The sequence below is a fragment of the Neomonachus schauinslandi genome, chromosome 9 (genome assembly GCF_002201575.2).
Source record: "Neomonachus schauinslandi chromosome 9, ASM220157v2, whole genome shotgun sequence".
Classification (NCBI taxonomy): Eukaryota; Metazoa; Chordata; class Mammalia; order Carnivora; family Phocidae; genus Neomonachus; species Neomonachus schauinslandi.
The window spans coordinates 81,261,847-81,277,589 of record NC_058411.1 but is presented as its reverse complement, the minus strand read 5'-3'; the positions used below and the strand labels follow the sequence as shown (position 1 = coordinate 81,277,589).

General features: G+C 37.7%; 1 protein-coding gene across 1 annotated transcript in view; it reads right to left on the bottom strand.

Annotated features, from left to right (window-relative positions):
- The window catches only part of BUB1B (BUB1 mitotic checkpoint serine/threonine kinase B), a 50,606-nt gene that overhangs the window by 13,459 nt on the left and 21,404 nt on the right, over window positions 1–15,743 (bottom strand). Inside the window, exons 6-14 of the mRNA XM_044917969.1 lie at window positions 14,749–14,918; window positions 12,820–13,034; window positions 12,556–12,647; window positions 6,166–6,395; window positions 4,340–4,452; window positions 3,514–3,629; window positions 2,759–2,805; window positions 1,139–1,199; window positions 912–1,017 (exon numbers count right to left, since the gene is read on the bottom strand). Coding sequence (XP_044773904.1) covers window positions 912–1,017; window positions 1,139–1,199; window positions 2,759–2,805; window positions 3,514–3,629; window positions 4,340–4,452; window positions 6,166–6,395; window positions 12,556–12,647; window positions 12,820–13,034; window positions 14,749–14,918 — 1,150 coding nt within the window. The remainder of the gene's footprint in view (window positions 1–911; window positions 1,018–1,138; window positions 1,200–2,758; window positions 2,806–3,513; window positions 3,630–4,339; window positions 4,453–6,165; window positions 6,396–12,555; window positions 12,648–12,819; window positions 13,035–14,748; window positions 14,919–15,743) is intronic.

Here is a 15,743-nt window from a genome sequence, read left to right as displayed (position 1 = left end):
AGAGGCAACGGTTGCTACCATACATACCTGGTAGGTTACATGCATACATTTAAGCGCATATACTTAAAAAAGGGGTTTTAGGGCCATTTGGCTGGCTCAGTTGGTGGAGCACGTGACTCTTGGTCTTGGGGTCATGAGTTCAAGCTCCGTGTTGCATGTGGAGCCTACTTAAAAAAATATTAATAATAATAATTAAATAAGAGGTTTTATAACAAGTAAAATTATAGCATATATGCTAGTATATTTTGGCTATTATAAATAATGTTGCTGTGATCATTCATGTACAGTATTTTTAAAAATGTAAACATGTTTTTAATTGTCTTGGATATATAGCTAGGAGAGAATTGCTAGGTCATACATATGGTAACTCTATGTTTAACATTTTGAGAGACTACCAAACTGTTTTCCAAAGTGGCTGCACCATTTTATAATCCTACCAGCACTGTATGAGGGTTCTAATTTCTCCACATCCTCACCAACACTTGTTATTTTCTTTGATTATAGCCATCACAGTGCATGTGAAGTAGTATCTCACTATGGTTGTGGATCTACATTCTCTAATGAATAATGACATTAAGCATCTTTTCATGTGCTTAAATTTTAAGCCAGTGTTTTTATTTTTATTTATTTATTTAAAGATTTTATTTATTTATTTGACAGAGAGAGTGCGCGCCCAACTAGGCAGAGTGACAGGCAGAGGGAGAAGCAGACTCCCCGCCGAGCAGAGAGGCCAAAGCGGGACTCAATCCCAGGACTCTGGGATCATGACCCGAGCCAAAGGCAGACGCTTAACTGACTGAACCACCCAGGCGCCCCAAGCCAGTGATTTTAATTTTAACCCTAACTTTATGAGAATTGAATGAAACAATTCATCAGTCTGCTTATATTAACTTAGGAATACTGTTCCTTACACAAACATCTGGAGACACATCCTCATTTGAGTTGATGCTTTCTGAAGTTTTGAGAATTGCAAAGGGTCTTCGTTGGGCTAAAACCCGTGGGGGATCTGCAGGATGACTGGAAAAAAACATACCCCACTTATTTGTCTGTTCACATAGATAACAGTAACCCTTATTGCATCCTCATTTATAATAATAGAAGACTTTTAAGTATCAAAACAAAACAAAAAACTTCAAACCTGGTATTTTTTTTGTCTGAAAGAAGAAACTCATCAAAAATGGAGAAAGGCATACTGGGACCTATAGAAAAAGAGAACAGATTTATGCTCTTAAGAGTAAATGCCTATTTTTCAAGACATCTAGGTCAATTAATATTTTGTGCTGTTTGGAAGCAGAAAGGTAACCTGTTCTTTATAATGAACAATTTCAAACATATAAAAGTAGACATCATTTAATAAGTTATCTAAACATGGATGATTGTGTCTCATCTTTCTTTATTCCCCACCACTACCACTACTTTCCAAACCCAACCCAACTCTGAATTATCTTAAAGCAAATCTAAGACATCATATCATTTCATTTGTAAATACTTCAGGATGTAATTCTAAAAGAGAGAGACTCGTTCAAAAAAGCATAATCTCAAAACATAACCATACCTATAGGATTAATAATTTCTGAGTATCATATATCTAATCAGAAGACTCACATTTTACCAAAATTATTTAGAAAGTTTGAATTGGGAATGCAGATTCATATACTGTGACTGGTTGAAATACCTCCTAAATCACTTTGATTCTATAGGGTTTGTTGTTGTTTTAGTAACTTTCTGTTGAAGAAACTAGGTTGTTTGCCCCATAATGCTGGATTTTTTGCCAATTACATCTTCCTATGTTGTTTAACGTGTTCCTCCATGCTTTGTATTTCCTATAAATTGGTGGTTAGAGTTAGAGGTTTAATCAGATTCTATTTAATTTGTTTTCAACTACTACTAGGTAGATATTCATGTCTTTACCATTTTTAACGTATTTTTAAATGAAGAGAATAAATTTGGGGCGCCTGGGTGGCTCAGTTGGTTAGGCGTCTGCCTTCAGCTCAGGTCATGATCCCAGGATCCTAGGATCGAGCCCTGCATTGGGCTCCCTGCTCCATGGGGAGCTGGGGAGCCTGCTTCTCCCTCTCCCTCTGCCTGCCACTCCCTCTGCTTGCTCTCTCTGTCAAATAAATAAAATATTAAAAAAAAAAAGAATAAATTTGAGTATAAATACCTCTAGTTTTGTTCTTTTTTTAAGATTTTATTTTATTTTACTTATTTTATTTGAGAGAGAGAGAGAGAGAGAGGGCACAAGCGGGGGGGTGGCAGTGGGAGAAGCAGGCTCCCCGCGGAGCGAGGAGCCCGATGCGGGGCTCGATCCCAGGACCCTGGGATCATGACCTGAGCTGCAGGCAGATGCTTAACAGTCTGAGCCACCCAGGTGCCCCTAAATAGCTTTAGTTTTAGACATTTTTTCTTTCTTCTGAAAAACTACTTTCTTGGCTGCTGGATATTACTGATAGGTTTAGCTCAGTGTACACTGCTAAGGTGGAAGATAGTATTTGGTAGTTAACATAAATTTAAATCTACATTTAAACTAAACATTTCAAAGCACTGAGGAATCTTACAAAAACACTCTTTTAAATGCCTATCCTATCTCAAATCATATGCTTAACTGAATTCCATGATTCAAAGATACGATAAGATCTTAGTTCCCCTCTGTCTTCTTACAACTCCCTTTACCATAATTAAGAAAAATATTTACCACATATTACATAATGTGTTTGTTACTGGTAAGTTTTTCATGACATTGTCAAATATAACTCACCTTTAGAATGAGGTTCTTGCCAAAAGTTTTCTGCAAGTGAAGTCTCCCTGTAAAGAAACTTGTTTTAAAATATGTCCGAAGTACCCTCAAAAAGAATTATTTAACTCTTATAAGTCCAAGAGGCTTTTTCATTAAATATAATCTTCTTCACTCTAGATAAAAAAAATTCTAGTAGTCAATCCAAATTCTTTAAGAAGATCGAACCTTCAGTCATTAAAATTGTTATATAAGAATATTTGATAATAGATGTTATAACATTAACAGTATAAGCGATGGCAAACTCTCATTTTTATCAAATAAAACAAAAAACAGAACACATAAGGATATACATATGTTAATAACAGTAATCACTTGGTGGTAAAAATGGGTGGTTTTATCTTTAAAAAATTATATTTGAGGAGTGACTGGGTGGCTCAGTCGGTTAAGCCTCTGACTCTTGATCTCGGTTCTGGTCTTAATCTCAGGGTCGTGAGTTCAAGCCCCATGTTGGGCTCCATGCTGGGCGTGAAGACTACTTTAAAAAAATTTGTTTTTAATTTAAAAATTATATTTGATTGTTTCTGTAAGAAACATGTATTTTTTTTAACAGAAAAATGTCAGTACCCTGTCTTACCTCATCAGTATCAGAGCTTATGTTGTGACAGAGACTTGCAAACATTGTCTTAATATTATAAAAGACTTCAAGTCATTAGAGTCAAAGGTTGGTTTTAAGTGCCCTCCTATAAGAATCATCCCTCCCACCAATGCAGTCCTACCTGGCACAAGAGTTTACTGGACAAACAGAATTGGATAGAGCCATTCCTGGTATTTCCTGAGACTCTGAAGCAATTTGCAGTTCAGCTGTCTCCTTTGTAGGCATCTTCTCTTCTTGCTATTTGCATTAAAGAAACAAAATCAATGTGTCCCTCCTATCTAAAAAATCCTACCTATTTTCAAGCTTTAGTTCCAAAATTAGGTTTACTATACTCTTCGCCTAGATACCCACTAACCATATAAAATATCTATGCTATAAAAGTTCTTTCTAATAATTTACATTCCTAGGATAAACCGTTTCTGTTGTACTCAACTGAGCAGTGCCAAGCATATACCAAATTTCTTTGGGTGACCCCATTTCAATGCAACATGACTAGAATAAAAAGCTAAAGTCCAGAAGTTATAAAACAATGCTTTAGAGTCTAACTAAGAAGTCAATAAATTGCATCACTTCTAGTGACACAAGTTCCATTTGAGGTCACTTGTTAAATTACTTTCCTGCTGGACTTTGTTGCCACTAATAGCTATGAAACTACCAGAAACTCTGAATGGGGGTTGGGAGGATTTTTATCTTCTATGCTTTTATATTGTTTAAATTTGTTTCAATAAGTATAGTTTTCTGTATTAAAAAAAGAGAAATGGGGGCATCTGGGTGGCACGGTTAAGCATGTGACTCTTGGTTTCAGCTCAGGTCATGATCTCAGGGTGTGAGATGGAGCCCTGCATGACACCCTCTGCCCTTCTCCCTGCTTACACACACTCTCCCTCTAAAATAAATAAATAAATCTTAAAAAAACAAAACAAAACAAAACGAGAGAGAGAAACGACCTGATCACCCATTCTTTCTCGCTGAGTAGTTTGAATTTCTTTCAGCTTCTTCTCCATCTCTTCAATCTGTTTCTGCATTTCTGCTCTCTTCTCCGCACTGGTCAGTAGCTCAGCTAGAAACAGTAAGGTTGGCTAATGCATTACTCCTTATAGCAACTTATTCTGTCAAAAACTGTCTTTGGAGCTCATGGCTTCAACATACATGCTAATATTACAGATGAGAATAATATAAATGGAGCAAAGTCCTCTACTTGAGGTCTGGGTCTCTATTCTTTCATTTATTTAATCAATAAGAACCAGAATATCTATGATGGGCCAAGAACAATTTGGAGCATTTACATGTCAGTGGTGCATAATACAAAGTCCTTAGTCATGTGACACTAACATTCAATTTGGGGAAGACACACACACAAATTAATAAGAAAATCAGTGTTAAAAATAAAATAGGTGGGGCGCCTGGGTGGCTCAGTCGATTGAGCATCTGCCGTCGGCTCAGGTCATGGTCCCAGCGTCCTGGGATGGAGCCCCGCATCGGGCTCCCTGCTCTGCGGGGAGCCGCTTCTCCCTCCCCCTCTGTCTCCCAGCTCTTGCTCTCACTCTCTATCTCAAATAAATAAATAAAATAAAATAGGTGATGTGAGAATGTGTGACTGAGTAGGAGGACGGAGGTCAAGAGCTACTTAAGACAGGTGAGCAGGGAAGATCATTTTAAGAGAGGGACATTCATAAGGTTGTAACCCGAATGACAAGGAGCCAGTCATATAAAGATCTGGGGAAAGATTCTAGACCAGAGCTGGCACAAAGGCTTTAATGCAGGAACAAAGTCACTGTGCTCAAGAGTGAGTTGCAGAGAAGGCCAGTATGACTGTAGCAAAGTAAGAGGGAGAAAAGTAAAACATGAGGTTGGAGAGGTAGGCAGGAGCCAAGTCATGGGTGGGTAGAGTTCGTACTGCATGATAAGACAATGAGAAAACACTGAAGAATTTTAAGTAAAGTAATGATAGGACCTGGACTTTTTATAAAGATCATCTGCTATGAGCAAAATGGACTGTAGTAAGGCCAGACTGAAGTTTGCAGAAAGTCTAGCTGCAGTAGTCTACCTAAAAGATGGCAGTTTGGATTAATAATGAGAATGGTGATAAATGAAAGATCTGGGAAATTTTTTGGTGGTACAGTTCATAGGCTTATTCATTTAGATGTGGGAGAATGGTACAGAAAGAGGGATCAGAGATGACTTATGGGTTTTTTTGGCTTGAACCAACTGGGTGCATGGTGTTCCCTTTTACTGAAATGGGTAAGCCTGTGGTATGTGTTGGGGTGTGGTTTTTGGCAGAAATCAGTAATTCTGTTCTGGCTATGTTGAGTTTAAAATGTCTGTCGGAATAGCCAATAGATATAGGTAACTAAATAGGAGTCTGGAGTTCAGGTGAAATGTCAGGGATAGAGATATAAATTTGAGAGTCCCCAGCTTGTAAAGAGTATTTAATCCATTACCTAGTGATAGTTGTGATTGGAATATTCCAAGACTCTATCCTGGGCCTCAGGAATAGCAGTGAAGGAAATTGAGAGGGATAATATGCACCAAGGAAAAAGCCAAGAGAAGCATTTCATAAACAAGCATTTCATCAATTGTGTCAAATGAAGCCAAGAGGTCAAAAAAGATCAAGACTGATAAATGGCCACTGGATTTGGCGAAAAGGAGGTTTCTGGTGACCATGATCAGAGCTGCTTCACTGTAATAGAGGGAATGCTTGAGAAAATAATGGGCAGTGACGAAGATTACAATTCCCAAGAAATTTTGCTGTGAACTAGATCAATATACATACCTTCCCTTCGCTCTTTTAATTTCTTCCGGAAAACTTCAGCCCGGATCTCTTCAAAGGAAAACTCCCCGACTCCGGCATAAATCTTTTCCTTACAATACATCATCTTCTCTTTCTTCTCCTGAGACTCTTGCTGATGGCTTTGAACTCTTTGCAGAGGATCTCCTTCTTCCTTTCCAGGCTTCCTTGTGCTTAGAATGTGGTTTATACTAGGTTCAATTTTACATGGTGTCCTAAAGAAGCAAAATAATTATTATTCACCATATAGGTCAAATGAGTTATTTCTTACATGTTTTGACAGAACACAGGGACAATGTCAGTAGCAAGACTATGTATAATTGATTTCAAAAAATAAAGAAGATTGAGAAAAGAGGCTAAAAAATAATTTACATGGATTATCAACAATTATGTTCTGAGTACTACTCTGTTATGATGAAGAATGAAATTAGCCATAAGTTAGGGTCATCAGATAGCTTATATTCCTTATAGGTAAAATAAATCTGAATATCATATCTTAATCAAACCCAGTGTATGAAAGAAAATTAACCCATGCAATATAGCCTATTTGCTACTGTTTATCACCAAAAATAATTTGAGTTAGGAATACAACATTTAGGGAATTGACAATGTGACAAGTTCAAGGTTCTCAGCTGAGGGGGAAGAATGGAAGTGATAATACAGGTTTGAAAAGAATGAAGCATGAAGTACTTCAATGAAAACAGGGCAGATATTCTCAATCCTGGCTATGGACAGAATTACTTATATACCTTTTATTTTATTTATATGTGCCTTTTTACAACTAAAGATATCTGGTCCCGGGGTACCTAGTTAAGTCAGTTAAGCATCCGACTCTTGATTATGGCTCAGGTCATGATCTCAGGGTCCTGAGATGGAGCCCGTTAGACTCTGCGCTCAGTGCAGAGTCTGCTTGAGATTCTCTCTCTCTCCCCCTCTCCCTTTGCCTCTCCCCCTGCTCATGCTTTCTTTAAATAAACAAATAAATAAAATCTTAAAAAACAAAACAAAACAAAAAAACCAGACATCTCATCCTTACCCCAGATCACTAAATCAGAACCTTTAATGATAGGGTCTAAACATCTACATACCTAAAATGCTTCCTCAACTTGTTCAACCTGATAAAGGACATCTACAAAAAACCCACACAAACATCATACTTAATGATAAAAGACTGAATGCTTCTCCTCTAAGATCAGGAACAAGATAAGAATGTCCATTCTTGCCACTTCTATTCAAAACTGTCCTGGAATTTCTAGCCAGGGCAATCAGAAAAAAAAAAAGAAACAAAGCATAAAAAAAGAAACAAGACATCCAAGTGGGAAAAGAAGTAAAATGATCTCTACTTGCAGATGACATGATGTTATATATAGAAAATCCTAAGAATCTATAAAAACTACTAGGGCTAATAATGAGTTCACCAAAGAAGTAGGATATAAAATCAATATATGAAAATCAACTGTATTTTATACACTTGCAATGAACGGAAAAGGAAATTAAGAAAACATTACTATTTACAGAAGCACCAAAAAGAATGAAGTACTTCAGAATAAATTTTTTAAAAAGAAGTGTGAATAGACAGACACAAAGAAGATATACAGAAGGCAAATAAACATATAAAAGATATTCAATATCATATGTTATCAAGAAATTACAATTAAAATAATGAGATACCACTACACAACTATTAGAATGGTTTAAATCTAAACTATTGACAACACCAAGTATTGCCAAGGATGTGGAGATATGAATGAATGCAAAATGGTACAGCCACTTTGGAAGAGTTTGGCACTTTCTTACAAAACTGAGTCTTATGATAGAATCCAGCTATATGAGTTGAAAACTTATGTCCACATAAAACCCTGCACACAAGGGTTTATAGCAACTTTATTCATAATTGCCAAAATTGGAAGCAACCAAGATGTCCTCCCATAAATGGATAAACATCCACACAATGGAATATCATTCAGTACTAAAAATAAATGAGCTCTTAGCCTCAAAAAAGACATGAAGAAACCTTAAATGCATATTACTGAGAAAAGCCAGTCTGAAAAGCTTCCATACTGTTTATTTCCAACTATACGACTTCTGGAAAAGGCAGAATTGTAAAGACAATATAAAGATCAATGATTGCCAGGGATTTGAGGGAAGAATAAATGAACAGGCGGAGTAAAGTTTTAAGGCACTGAAACTATTTTATGTGACACTGTAATGATGGACACATGAAAAACCCATAGAACTGTAAAACACATTGGAGTGAACCCTAATGTAAACTATGAACACTGGTTAATAATGTATCAATTACAACAAATGAACCACACTGATGCAAGATATTAATAGGGAGAACTGTGTATGGGGTTGGGGAGGAGGAAGTATATGGGAACTCTCTGTACTTTCTGTACAAGTTTTCTATATACCTAAAATAGCTCAAAAAATAACATCTATTCATTTTTTTAAAAAGTGCAAAACTTGTATTCTGAAAACTATGAAACACTGTTGTAAGAAATGAAAGAAGATATAAATAAAAGATATTTCATGTCCATGGATCAGAAGATTTAATAGTATCAAGATGGCAATATTCATTACATTGATCAACAAATTCAGAGCACAATCTGTAACATAATCCCAGCAGTTATTTTGCAGAAATTACCAAAACAATCCTAAAATTCAGATGGAATTGCAAGGGGACCAGAATGGTCAAAACAATCTTTAAAAAGAAGAACTGGGCGCCTGGGTGGCTCAGTTGGTTAAGTGACTGCCTTCGGCTCAGGTCATGATCCTGGAGTCCCGGGATCGAGTCCCGCATCGGGCTCCCTGCTCGGCAGGGAGTCTGCTTCTCCCTCTGACCCTCCTCCCTCTCGTGCTCTCTGTATCTCATTCTCTCTGTCTCAAATAAATAAATAAAATCTTTAAAAAAAAAAAAATAAATAAAAAAAAAATAAAAAGAAGAACTAAGTGGGGAGACTCAAACTTCTAGATTTCAAAAGTTACCACAAATCCACAGTAATCAAGGCTATGGCATAAGGACACATGTAGATCAATGGAATAGAAAAGTCTCAAAAATAAACCCATACATTATGGTCAGCTGATTTTCAACAAGAGTACCAAGACCATTTGTGGCACCTGGGTGTCTCAGTCAGTTAAGCGTCCGACTCTTGATTTCGGCTCAGGTCATGATCTCAGGGTTGTGAGACTGAGCCCTGCAGCGGGCTCTGCACTGGGTGTGGAGCCTGCTTGAGATTCTCTCTCTCTCCCTCTGTCCCTCCCCACCCCTCTCTGAAAAAAAAAAAGAAGAAGAAGAGTACCAAGACCATCTAATGATGAAAGAAGTTTTTTCAAGCAACAACTGTATATCCACATGCAGAAGAATGAAGTAGGACTCCTTCCTTATATCACACACAAACATTAGCTAAGAATGGATCACAGACCTAAATGTAAGAGCTAGAACTATAGAACTTTCAGAAGAAAACACAGGAGTAAATCTTCATGACCTTGAATTAGGCAAAGCCTTCTTGGATACAACGCCAAAAATGTAAGAAACAAAAGAAAAAATAAATTACACTTCATGAAAATTTTTAAACCTTTTGGGATTCAAAAGATAACATCAAGAAAGTGAAAAGAAAAACAAAGAAAGTGAAAAGACAACTGACAGAATGGGAAAAAATATTTGCAAACCGTGTATCTGCTAAGGGACTTGTACTCGGAATATATAAATTCTTACAATTCAAAAAGACAGGGGCACCTGGGTGGTTCAGTGGGTTGGGCGACCAACTCTTGATTTCACCTCAGGGCATGATCTCAGGGTCATGGGATCAAGCCCTGCATCAGGCTCAGACATCAGTGTGGAGTCCACTTGGGATTTTCTCCCTCTCTCTCTGCCCCTCTCCCCCACTCACACTCACTCTCTCTCTCTCTCAAATAAAATCGATAAAAAAATAAATAAAAGACAAATAATCCAGTTGAAAAATAGGCAAAGAATTTGAATAGGCACTTCTCCAAAGAAATACAAATGGCTAATAAGCCCATGAAAAGATGTTCAACATCATTAATCATTAGAAAAATGCAAATCAAAACCACAGTGAGATACCACTTCACACCCAATAGGATGGCAATAACCAAAAAAACAAAACCAAAAGAAAGTGAATAAGAACAAGTGTTGGTGAGGATGTGGAGAAATTGGAACCCTCATTCATTATGGCAATTTGGGAACAGAAAATGGTGCCACCTCTTTGGAAAACAGTTTGACAGTTCCTGAAAATGTTAAACATGGAGTTACTATATGACTCAGCAATTCCCTTCCGAGGTATATACTCATAGGAAATGAAAACATATGTCCACAAAAAAACCATTTACACAAATGTTCACAGAAGCATTATTCATAATTAGCCAAAAAGTAAAAACAACCCAAACGTCCAAAGGGTAGCTGCTCTAGACAAGTTCAGGAACTTGCAAACAGTCTGGTTTGACTATATGAGGGGGAGGAAACTGGAGATGTTAAGGGGCGCCTGGGTGGCTCAGTCAGCTAAGCGTCTGCCTTCAGCTCAGGTCATGATCCTGGGGTCCTGGGACGGAGCCCCACATCGGGCTCCCTGCTCAGTGGGGAGTCTGCTTCTCCCTCTCCCTCTGCCTTTCCCTCTCTGCTCATGCTCTGTCTCTTGCTTTCTCTCTCTCAAATAAAGAAATAAAATCTTAAAAAACAAACAAACAAGGAAACTGGAGATGTTAGCAGAGGCCAAATCAAGAACCAGTGTTATAATTAATCTTAAGGAGTTTTGGGTTCATCCCAAAGGTTATGGGGACCTAGCAAGGGATTCTGATCAGGAAAATGAAACAATCAGATTTGCAATGCAGACCTGTCACAGCCTAAAGAATGAATGGGATGAGTAACACTAGAAGTAGACAGATTAGGTAGCTTGCAGTATCCCAGCAAAGAATGATGGGGACACAGAAACCATAAAAAAGACTGTTAAATCTATATAGGAATTAGAAATATATTTTTAGTGGTTACTGCTAAACAATATCAAAAACAAGTGACAAATTAGGGGGAAATATTCACAACTCCTATTAAAGATTTTAGCTGATTAGCTTAATCTATAATAACATGTATATATAATTTATAAAGAGCCCCTGGAACATACCATTAAGAAAAACACAAACTAAAGAAAATGTTGCAGACAGGTCAAATAAGACAGCCATGAAGAAGAGTTCAAATAAAAATAAAGTTCAACATTTTCTATACCATATTTATTTTGCCATAATTCTATCTATAGGTGATTTGAAACATTCGAAAAATTAAATATCCACAAATGTGTGCTATCAATTTCTTCCAGTAATCCTTTGTAAAGGCTCATAGGATTTTTTTCTTTTCTTCTTTTTTTAAAAGATTTATTCATCTGCTTGAGAGAGCAAGTGCAGGGGGGAGGAGCAGGGGAAAGTCTCAAGCAGTCTCCATCAGACGATTCCAAGACCCTGAGATCACAACCTGACCCAAAACCAAGAGTCAGACACCCAACCAAGTGTACCACCCAGATGCCCCTCATAGAAATTTCTTAAGAATATCCTCCCTTGGGGCGCCTGGGTGGCTCAGTCGTTGGGCATCTGCCTTCGGCTCGGGTCATGATCCCAGGGTCCTGGGATCGAGCCCCGTGTTGGGCTCCCTGCTCAGCAGGAAGCCTGCTTCTCCCTCTCCCTCTCCCCCTGCTTGGGTTCCCTCTCTCGCTGTATCTCTGTCAAATAAATAAATAAATAAATCTTTAAAAAAAAAAAAAAAAAAAAGAATATCCTCCCTTGTGTTGAACTCATATCAGGCAGAATTTTTTGCTATAAATCTTATCTATTTTTGCATTCCTATAGTACCTAGCATATAGTGATGAGGGGTTATAGATTAGTTATGAGAAAACTCTTGCACTGGGACACAGACTCTGACCCTAGTATTATATGCTCTGCAGTGTGTATTAGAGTAGATCTCACACTGCCTGATGATCTAAGTATCACCTATCATTCTTTTTCTTATAACAGAAATACTAAGGGTTAGGAAGAAAAAGAAAAAGACATCCAGAAGGAAAGAGCAGGGTAAAAGGAAAAACTATCATATTTTCTAATTACCGTCAATAACAAAGGTAGAACATCTCACTTAAGTCAAAGTGATTATCTTTGACTAAAACAATGTAAATATAAGGCTACGAAGTTTATTCCTTAATAAGAATATTATCAAATGGTCTTTTGGCCCTAATATACTCTAAAGAACATAGACATTTAAAAAACACAATTTGGTTACTTTCATCCCCACAAAGAAGGAAATGCTTTTGGGAACCAGAATAGGTGCTCCTGCTCACTCTTAATAATTCCCACCTCAAAATATCAGGAAATCAAACTCACATCACTGGCTGTTGTGCAGTTTCTTCAACATATGGAGTAAAACTGGGAAGCAGAGAGGGTATAGTGGTCACAGAAGCTGTACCACCATGAGGCTGGCGACGAAGAAGAAGATGACAGTTACCACAGTTATACATTCTGACAAAGTATATGCAGGTCAGGCCTAATCATTCAGGAGGAATCAAAAGAGATGCTAAAAACACTCCTCTACTCTAAATCTGAAGTTTTTGTTATGTTGGCAAGTACACTGGATCTGAGAGTCCTTACCCTGTATTCCAAAGGCCTGCCTGTGTTCCAAGGGCCTGGCTGCAGCTCGTTCTCTTTGGCCCTGGACACAGGGGGTGCTATCCATGGCTGAACTGTAGGCTTAGACAACTCTGCTCTAGAAGCCTCATCAGCATTTTCATCAAAAATAGTAATTCTGGAATTACTTTGCATCTGTTGAGGAACTGGATTTTGGAGTCCTCTGTTCTGGTTTGGAGCTAGGAGAAAAATATTAAAATTTTATGTAAAATCTTTAATTATCAACTCAGATGCCAGATAAGGAATACCTAATCCTTCCCAAAATCAAGGAGATTACCTCTACCACCATAGAAACAAAGAGATTGGGCGCCTGGGTGGCTCAGTTGGTTAAGTGACTGCCTTCGGCTCAGGTCATGATCCTGGAGTCCCGGGATCGAGTCCCGCATCGGGCTCCCTGCTCGGCGGGGAGCCTGCTTCTCCCTCGGACCCTCCCCCCTCTCATGTGCTCTCTGTCTCTCTCATTCTCTCTGTCTCAAATAAATAAATAAAATCTTTAAAAAAAAAGAAACAAAGAGATTTTTTTAAACAATTTTTTTAAAACTTTACATGAATTAAATTAACTTTTTAATCCATTCTGTTTGTTACTTATACTCTCCCTCCTTTACCTCACCTCCAGTCTTTTATTTATAGATATGTTAAAAAAAACTTGGGATGCCTGGGTGGTTCAGATGGTTAAACGTCTGCCTTTGGCTCAGGTCATGATCCCAGGGTCCTGGGTTTGAGTCCCACATTGGGCTCCTTGCTCAGCAGGAAGCTGATCACTCTCTCTCTCTCTGACAAATAAATAAATAAAATCTTAAAAAAAAAAATTCTACATCTTCCTTCAATCATCATTCTAACACTATCTAGTTTTCTCAGAGACTACCCTAACCTAAATCCTCATTTGTCAATTTAAAATTTTTCTCTCAATGGAAATCAGCTGAAATGTGCTGTATCTAGAGAAGACAAATTAGCCCATTTATTAGGGGTGTTCTCTGTTGTGGGGCTCCTTATTACAATCAAGCTTCATTATGATCTGGATAAAATACTCTTTTTTTTTTTTTTAAAGATTTTATTTATTTATTTGACACAGAGAGACACAGCGAGAGAGGAACACAAGCAGGGGGTAGTGGGAGAGGGAGAAGCAGGCTTCCCGCTGAGCAGGGAGCCTGATGCGGGGCTCGATCCCAGGACCCTGGGATCATGACCTGAGCTGAAGGCAGACGCTTAGACTGAGCCACCCAGGCGCCCCTGGATGAAATATTCTTTAGGTCTATATACTCCCTATACCCTAATTCTAGGATCTACAAGTAATATTTTGAATACTGGTAAGTTGATACCGTAAAAGGAATAAGAGAGTTTTTAAAATTCTGGTCTATCCATCTAACTGCTATAAATGTAGTTAGTAAAAGCTTACTGCTCTCTGTACTTTCTACTCAATTTTGCTGTGAATCTAAAACTTCCCTGAACATAGTTAATTAAAAAAAAAAAAAAAAAAGAAAGAAAGAAAGCTTATTAGTGATCATCTTTAGGTATACAAAGAGAGTCCAATTTCTGGCCCCAAAAACCTGAAGACCACGTTAATACATTCTCTGAGGCTCTGGTACATGTAAGCTTCACTTTGACAATACTGGCTATATTATTGCATTCTTCTTTCGACTAACAATTCAAACTCAGAAACTCTTGATGCTTCCTATATATTAGGTTTTTCTTAATTAAGACACAAAATTGCTGACATGTTTTGCTTTTACTGCATACTGTAATCTCAGCTCTCTGAAGACTTCCTTCTTTTTGCTACCTAGTATTCAGAAAACTAGGACAGCGTCCACATATATATTTATACATTATCTCTTTACATAATTTGCCTACCACCCGAGACTAAGAGCTTCCCATAATAACACTTAACAAACTTACCCTTAAGAGCACCTCCTACACGGCTGATTGGAGCTCTTGCTGTCTTTTTTCCTTTGCTTTTTAGTTCAGCCAGTGTGCTTCGTTGTGGTACAGAAGATCCAAAAACTTCCTCCTCCTCTTCTTTCTCAAGTGCCAAAACAGTTTGCCGAGACACTCGAGCTTGGAATTGTCTAAAAGTAAGAGAATGGACAATTAACTTTTGGGGGAGATGAACACTACTCACCAGAATCAAAATTTCTAATGTATTAAACAAGGGAGAAGAAATATAGAGAAACAGCCCAAAGAAAGTGTTTATTCTCTCAGGAATAAAGAAAGCTACCTTGAAATCAGAGAAAGTTTGGAATAGGATGATTTAACTTCCCCTTTAAATGTCCACGTTCAACCAATTAGCATACTCTGAAGAGCACCATTAGGCTGATCTGAGGATCAGATCAGGGTGACTAAGATTAAAGAATTTATTAAGGCCGGAGTTTCCCATCAACTTTTTAAACTTACAAAATAGTTGGAAGAGTAAATGAGCACCCATATACTCTTCACCTAGATTCATAACTGTCAATGTCTTGCCACATCTCTTTTATCACTGTCTATGTCTCTTGCTCTCACTAGGCACATTGCTCAGCTCCATACCATTTTTTCCCAAACCATATGAAATGAAGTTGTATCCCACATGTCATTTTACTTTAGCACAGCTGGCAGAAGTTTGAAGATTTAACTTCCTGTGCTGCTGTCAAACCTTTACGTATTATCAAAAGGGTAAAAAACCAGAATAAACTGCAAGTGCTGGCCAAGACGGAATAAGCCCGTGATAGCCTCTCTCTCACTGGGTAGAATTAAAAATTCTAAACAAAATACAAAAAAAGCAACTGAGGCCTCTGAAAAGTAAACAAAAGCAAGTGGACTGTAGAGAGGAGTCAAACTTGAAGAAACAAACCACACAGGGTTGTTTCCTGTTTTTTTTTTTTTTCTTCTTCTCTTTTCTCTTGTGGTTTAAAATT